At 49.6% G+C, this 8,197-nt stretch overlaps 1 protein-coding gene across 1 annotated transcript; it reads right to left on the bottom strand.

Moving 5' to 3' along the window:
• Positions 1-1,154: 1,154 nt before the first annotated feature.
• Positions 1,155-3,892, bottom strand: zfp36l1a (zinc finger protein 36, C3H type-like 1a). Its single transcript, XM_080013007.1, has 2 exons — positions 3,744-3,892; positions 1,155-2,694 (listed from the first exon to the last, which is right to left on the bottom strand). Exons 1-2 carry the CDS (start codon positions 3,792-3,794, stop codon positions 1,627-1,629), a joined length of 1,119 nt encoding a protein of 372 aa, XP_079869133.1. The 5' UTR covers positions 3,795-3,892; the 3' UTR covers positions 1,155-1,626.
• Positions 3,893-8,197: the final 4,305 nt, after the last annotated feature.

Below are 8,197 nucleotides of genomic sequence, written 5' to 3'. Positions count from 1 at the left end.
TGGAATTGCAGTCCAATAACTGGGAGAAAGAAAAGGGAAAAAAAACAAAAACAATAAATAATCCAAACGCAAAACAACTTTTTTTGCATTTTTTTTTTGCTTTAAATTAAGTTTCATTTTGACAAAGTGTAGTTGCAAAACAAAGTCATTGTAGTACAATATATTAAACTGTGAAAAAAGAAACTGACAAAACGTCTTCACAATCTTTAGATTAATATGGAAGATCATAATTTAACATAAAAGAAAATATATTCTATTGTTCATTATCCAGATAAATACAAAAAAAAAAACGAAATTAACAAAAAAAAACCGCATATGATCACCAATAAATATGTTTCGATAAGTTAAATAAGCAGTGACAAGCAAACCTTCTGTCTAGAAAGTCCTCAAACAATAATAACCATAATAATAATAATAATAATAATAATAAAAAATTATCAAATAATGAAAGCAAAAGGGATGTTATGAGTACAGAGCGCTCTCAGGAGCAGGTGAAAAGGGGTGGGATAGCCCGGAGACCCGATATATCATCAAATCGCAGGATACACAACTGCACCACGGGAATGCTGGAATTCCCCACAGCCTGCGGACCGGCACGAAGGGGGAGGAGAGAGGGGGCGGTGGGGGCAAGTCCTATAGGTTTAATAATCAGTTAGACATAAAGACTTCCTTCCCAAAAGAGCCAGTGACCAGCAACAGGAGGAGAAAAGAAAAATACAAATAAAATAAAATAAAATCCTCAAAAAAGCAGAGAGGGAACATAACCAACTTCCAGTTCAAAGTCCTTCCGGCAGACTCACGCGGTCCAAAATTACATAAGACAAGAGCTTGAAGAACCGTAACAGGTGGGGGTGGGAGGGGGCAAATGACAAAGAACCCAAAATTATGAAACGCAAACAGTAGTCCTTTACCCCAACACATGCACAAGCTACCCCAGGCACTTTTTTTTTTTGTTGATTTCTTTAAGCATTTAATATTATTTCAGGGTCTTGTTTTTCCTCTTGTCGTAGCTCTGAGTGTGTGTGTGTGTGTGTGTGTGTGTGTGTGTGTGTGTGTGTGTGTGTGTGTGTGTGTGTGTGTGTGTGTGTATATATATATATATATATATATATATATATATATATATATATATATAAATAAAAGGTCTGGGATAGATCTACGTTACGTTTGTGAGCACCCTCCAGCTAACTCAGGGGAAGTGGTATCGTCGGGGTGTGTGGGGAAGGGGGGTTAGTGCAAAGCACTCCCCAGTCCAAGGCCGCTCGGGCTGCTACACATTCAAGAACAAATAAAGGGGACAAAAATAAAATTAATAAAAAAAAAAAAGTGGCACCTGGCATAACAGTCAACTGTTGTTCTCACATCATTATCATTGTTCGATTTCCTCTCCTTTTTGGCACTATGACACACATGGGGTGGGGGGTTCTAAAACAACATGGCAGGGCGATGCTCGACGAAAAGGAAGAAACTGATCTGTAAAAAGTTCCGTCATGGACTACATCCCTCACACCTCTAACAAGGAACATGCATGGCGTCTAACACACGGGAGCAGGGGGGGAGGTAGAGGGGAGTGCCATGTCTTTTTGTGTCTGAGGACTCAAGGCGCCGCCGGAACCGCCCGGGGGTTTAGTCATCGGAGATGGAGAGGCGGCTGAAGATGGGGAGGCGGCGGGTGGTGTCGAGGGTGGGGGACTCCGAGCCGCTCAGGCTGCCCCCGGAGCTGCTCTGGTAGCCCTCCTGGTCCGACAGGGAGTCGGGGGGGCTGGACGGAGACTCGAACATCTGGGGGGATTCTAGCATGGGCCTGAAGAAGTACGGGGTGTTTGTCGGGGAGGGGGCCGCCGGGGGGCTCGGCTCTGTGCCCGCCGGGCCGGCGCCGAGGCTGGGCCCGAACAGGCTGGCCAGCTCCTGGCTGGAGTAGGTGAAAGGGTTACTGCTGGGCCACTCCGGGATCTCGTCGGGGAAGAACATGGGTGGAGGGGTGACGGAGGTGGGGCTGTCCCTCAGCCCGCCCGAGCTAGGGAACCCCGCAAAGCTGTAGCTGTGTTGCAGCCGAGGCCGCTCCATCTTGTTGGAGGAGGAGAGCGGGGAGGATGGCGGCGGGGGCCCGCGGCGCTCCTCCGCGTTGTGGATGAAGTGGCACCGGGGCCCGTAGGGGCAAAAGCCGATGGTGTGGAAGGTGCGGCACAGCTCAGTCTTGTATTTGGGGTGGCGGCTCAGGCTGCGCAGTTCGTGGATGCCGTGAGCAAACTGGCACTTGTCGCCGTACTTGCAGGCGCCGTTCTCCTCGAAGGGCCTGCACAGCTCCGTCTTGTAGCGGCTGGAGTTCACTTGGCTGTTGGCCCCGCCGCTGGTGGGGCTGGCGGGGCCGAGGCACTTGTGCAAGAGCCTCTCCCCGGTCTCGGAGAAGGAGCGGTCTCGCAGGCGGTTCTCCTTGTTGTTGCTGCCGCCGCCGCCGACCCCCGATATCAGCGCAGAGTGGTCCGAAGCCTTGAGGCTGTTCAGGAACTGGTTCTGGTGGAACTTTGTGGTGCTGACGGAGTGCCGCCGCTGGTACACCGCTCCCACCGAGGGGGTCCCCACCGCCTTCCTGTCCAGCAGGGCTCCGATGGGGCTGGAGATGGTGCCAGTGCAGGGGACAGACATTGGATGGGGGGCGCTCAGGTTGTTATTGTAGTTGAGAAGTTTGTTGTTCTGCAAAACACGGGAGACAAAAGAAATGTATTAACAGGCAGGAAACGGGCGTCACATCTGGTGACTCAAAGGCGAAAACAACAACAACAACACGGGACACATCTCTTGCACAGTTTTCTTTTTGGCTCCAGAGAACATGAGCGGACACAGGCCTATAGAAGAGCAGCTGGTTTGGCAAGTTGCCCCGGTGAGGAATGTGTGGCTGTTCAGTAAATGGAAGCAGGGGAGCAGTGCGGTGCTTACAAAGAGGCTGCACCATTTGAAACATAATGAAAGTGCATTAGCATGGCTTTCTAAAGAATTACAATGCACGCTGCGCGGGATTGCGGCACACCTCCAAGGCCGAGGAGCGTGACTATACTCGCTGTTTGACTTGCTGAAAGTCCAAAAGAAAGAGCGCATTTCCGATAACAAACCGAATGCAAACTAGTCAAATGCAGGGGAAGTGTGGGCTGCTTTACACGTGGGGCGGGTTAAGGCTCAGTTTTAAGCACCGAGCATCAACCACCGGGCAATAGAGACAGTCGATCACAAAGCAACAGTTTTGGCGCAGAACTGGCTCCCGATTCCCCCGCTGTCGAGGCGGCAACGTGCTCGCGGTTTCCGCAAACACTGGCACGGGGTGAAACCCACCCCCATCCCCAACCCCATCGTGCAATCGCCCCGCGAAACAAACCGCTCGCTCCGCCGAGCAGCAGGCGGACGCGGGCCGCAGATCCCCGTGCGCGGGGAGGCCCGCGCCGCACGCCGCACGCCGCACGCCGCGCCACATGTTGCGCGCCGGAGACGGAGGTCTCCGCGGCGGCGCGCTCGCGTTAAAACGACGAACGAACGGCGCGAGTTAGAGTCGCCACCCGCCTCGGGGAAGAAGTCGAAGGAGGGTTAAAAAGCCCGAAGCGGAGCAGCAGCGGCTCGCAGCAGGGCCGCTCCTCCACCCGCACGCCGCGCTGCAGAGCGGCGCGCGTGTGCGTGCGTGTGGAAGTGGAGCGGGGGGTGCGAGGGGAAAGGAAAAAGTTTTTGTTTTTTGTTTTCATTTTCTTTAAATCTACCTTGTTCATGACCTCGAAGTCGAAGAAAGGCGACACCGCGGCCGTGGTCATCTTCGCGGCGACGGGGAGAGGGAAAAAAAAAAAAAAGAAAATTAAAAGCGATAAAAGAGCGTCGTGGGTCGCGTTCAGAGTAGTGCTGGCCCTGCAGAACTCCCCCGGCCTCTGCGCCGCTCCGGATCCGGACTTTTCTTTATAATCCCCCGCAGGAGGAGCCTGACACTGGGCGGTACTCTGAAAAAAAACTTCTCCTCTGCTCTGGGGACAAACTTGGCGTCGGCTGCCAGTTGGTTAGTTTGACGTGAGTAGTATTCGTGCAGAGGAGCTGCGAGGCTTTTGTTCGGGAGCGCGTTTTCACGCGTAAGGAAGCGAAACGGGACCCGTTTCCATGCGGATCGCTCCTTTACTGATGATGACAGGAGAATAAAAAGTTGAAGCAACTTGTTTGGTCGAAGAAAGTTATGGACAACATTGGAAAAACAAATTACATTTAATTATATATTGTCAAATAATATATATATATATATATGTATTTCACTTTTATTTGTCTTTTTTTACTATTATTTATGTCTAAAGTGTCCTTGGGTTGCTTGAAAGGTCCTTGAAAATAAAAAATATTATTATTATTATTATTATTATTATTATTATTATTATTATTAATAATAATAATGAGAATTCATATTTTTTATTATTATTAAAGTGCGCACTACTGATGGATTGGTTGAGTGAGTTTTCCTCTTGTCCGAAAAAGCCTGTTACTTTCGGAGTTGCAAAGCTATGCAAACAAAAGTTATTTTAGTGATTCTACATGCACCCACGCCATCAGTACAACTTTTTTCTCCTAGAGCAGGGTTTCCCAAACAGGGGTTCGCGACCCCTAAGTGTGTGTGTGTGTGTGTGTGTGTGTGTGTGTGTATGTATGTATGTGTGTATATATATATATATATATATATATATATATATATAACACACAGTATATGTATATACATTCAGTATATACAGTATGTATATATAATTATGTAATTTCCTTATCTCACTTATATATTTTTTATTCCACTTTTTGTTTAAGTTAACTGTCAAACCACATGGCAGTTTTGTATGGGAAGATAGAGTAGATACAGCTTTTTATTTTTTCTGCATTCCTCAGCCAGAGCTTAGGGGGTCTTGTCATAAAAAAAGTTTGGGATCCGCTGTCATAGAGGTCCAATGCATAGACAGCGCTGGTTGTTTACTGGCAGGCGTCACTATGTTCTATCCCCAGGGCTCCAGCTACCATTCACCACTCTGTAATTAATTTACTCTTAATTGTTGGACTCCCGCGTCACTTGTGGGACTTTCCGGGTTGGTTCAGGCAGCCAGAGATTTTAACCCTTGCTCGACCACAGTTATTTATGACAGGAACGCTGGAGGTTTCTTTTTTATTTTCGCTTTCCACAGCTACACCCTTTTCTTTAGAGGCTCGCTTAGTTAATACGAGCCAGGGGAACAGGTCCCTGTGTGCCAAATTGTCATTCCTCTCGGTGAGGCTTCAACCTGACACCACGGTGATCTCACCAGATTCAACCTCAGCCAGTCACAATAAGTGCTGGAGCTATATATAAAACCACTGGGCAGAGAGTGTAACCCATCCAGAGCCATTGTGGCCCGTCTCGGCCCTCCTCCTCAAAATCCATGACAGAGCAGCCATCGGCCATGTGCAGAGTCAATGTCAGGGTTGGGTTGCAACGGAGAGGGAGGGGCGGGGGGAGCAGGTCCTGGGAGAAGAAAAGAAGCTGTTAAAAGGGTTGGAGGAGGGGATGGCGTAAGGGGGGAGATTTATGGGGGCGGGGGGGACATTTATTATTGCACAGCTTGCCCCGGGGAGCGAGGTGGAAAGAGAGAGAGGGCCAAAACATTCCCTCCTCTCCTCTCCTTTCTCTTTTTCCCCTCCCTCCGTCAGGAGCCGTGCATGCCATGGGGGCTGGAGAGCTTTGTCGTCTCTCCGCGGAGGAAGTGGAGAGGATGAGAGGGGTTGTTATGGAGCCGTATTATGGAATTTGCTTGACGGAGGGGGAGACAAAACAAAGCTGTCAAGCGCTTCGCGCAGAAGTAAAGAGTTGTTTGGGTTATTTCAACCTGCCCGCACACAGCCTCACCTGTCCAAGAAAAGAACATTCCACCAAAACCAAAGTGACCCAATCGTTCTTTCCTTCACTTATCAATGATTATATCTTTACCATTGGGTGTATGCCATACACCACCCCTCCCCACCCACCCAACATTTTAAGTTTTTTGGGATTAGTCAGCGCAGAGCAGGCCGGGGTGTGTGTTTTAACATTAAAGGAGTTTTACGAGGCCAGGCCTGCGTGGGGAGATCTCCTCCCCGGTGTGTTTTTTTACAGACGACAGGATGGGACGACCAGCGTCTGCATTTCAAAGGGCCTGTCACTGATTGATTAAGTGGATCAGCTCGATCGTTTACCCTGGGTGGAGGGGGACCGTGGGGGGCGGGGGCGTCGTTGTGTTTCACGGCGATGCGTCGATTCCCTAACGGGCGTGAAATTACCCGAAACACAACCACCACGTCCAGCCTAAAGTAGAAACAGAACCGGGGAGGGGGTTAACAGCCCCCGACGCGGCGAGGCGCCTCTGGCGGCGGCGGTGGCGTTCGACAGCGCCGACTTTTTAAACAACTTGAAAAAGCACACGCCGGCATCACTGATCCGACGTGCAGGGCACCAGGACCGGGAGGAACGTAGTTGCAGTAGTGGTTAAATGATGAGCCTGCAGGCTAAGAATGCGCCACATCCAGTGCTTAATCCTTGTCAGCTTCTAATAACGGGGCCGCGCGGAGCGTTTCTTTTCTTTTTTAGTGTGGAGGCCTCCACTTTATCTTCCGCAGGATCACACAGCCACATACCATAATATACCCGACCCCATATGGGGATTATTTGGACTCTGATCTTTTAAACCAACGGCTTTTTATTTTTTTATTTATTTTATTATCGCCAATTTTACGAGAGCACTCCGAGACGGCCCGGGTCGACGCCGTGGCGCGGATCTCTTCTTCTTGGTTCGGGAGGAGACACCTGTTTCCTGCCAAAAACAAAGCAGCGGGCTGTTCTCTCTCTCGGGGGAAGAGCGTCAGTTGTGCGTCGGCTTGGAAACGCCGACGGTAACGCTGCCGATCAACACGGACGCGATCTTAAAGGGGTCCCACGATACAAGCACCCCGCTCCGGCTTCCGTTTAGACGCCGGCTCGGTGCAGAACATCTGCGGTGACATAAGACTGTCCCATCACACACACACACACACACACACACACACACACACACACACACACACATAAAAAAAAAAAAATGCTTTGAAATGTGATAAAGTGTTGAGGTGCTGTCGTCAGCATCGTCAGCATCTTCGTGCCTTTCGTTCTCGTTGCAAAGACTCTTCCGACCGAGGCAACGGCCCGACTCTGTGACTTGTTTCAGTGGCTCCTTGAACCACGATGGAATTTCCGAGACTTCCAAGACACAGACTGGATGGAACGTTCTTGAAGTATGAAGAGAAATATGAAACCCCGCCAGGCCTCGCCCTTTCAAGCGAAACCTCTACCCCGGTTAGAGTTGAGAGGACGCTTCCTCTCTGACTGTACCCCCCCCCCCCCCCCCCCCGCTGGGCCCATCGGCTCCCAGAGCCTTTTTTGTTTTTGTTTTCGTGTGTGTTTGTCCGCTCCTCAGCCTCTGCTGGATGTTTGCATTTCTTCCTCCCGTTCTGTTTTCTCTGAGCGTGTCCCCCCACACCCCGCTCCCTTTAGGAAGGGAGGACAGGAGGAGGCATGAGGTCACCGATAGTGTTGAGCTTGGAGGAGTGCAGGCTCACTTTTATACATCTGAAGAAGAGATGGAAACAACCCAGCGGATTAAATAACAACACAGAGAACAACAAAGAAATATATATATATTTAAAAAAAAAATTCAGTTGTTTGAACTCTTATCCTCCCTTTGACTGAAAGCTCCTTGTAACAAGTTGCTGTAGTTCCCCATTGTTGCCTACAGAGGGCAGGCTTTTCCCCTTTCCCACATTCTTTTTAAGGGCGACGCTTGCATTTGTTTAACCTTCTTAGGCATCTCATGAGGTTGTGTGTTTGAATGTTTACACGTTTTTAGGATTCAATACGCAATTCAATACCTTTGTTCATCCGAGTCGCCTGTGGATTAAATCAGTTCGTCAAGGGACGAGAACATATAGTACCCACTTTGCCCGCCATCGGGTTTCGCTCACGGTTGTTGCGCTTCGTCAGCGGGCGTTTCATCTCACGGTCGCGGCCCGGACGATCCCCTGATCTCAGATGTCGCTGCAGAAGTGGAACCGTTTCATAACCAGATAAGCCTTCGGGACTTAACCCAATAATGTTTATGTAAAGGAAAAAAAGAAAAAAATCCTTCATTTAAAAGGGACTGAAGTCGTCTGACCAAACGCA

The sequence above is a fragment of the Zeus faber genome, assembly GCF_960531495.2.
Source record: "Zeus faber genome assembly, chromosome: 13".
NCBI classification, from domain to species: domain Eukaryota; kingdom Metazoa; phylum Chordata; class Actinopteri; order Zeiformes; family Zeidae; genus Zeus; species Zeus faber.
This window is presented reverse-complemented; position numbering and strand designations above follow the sequence as displayed.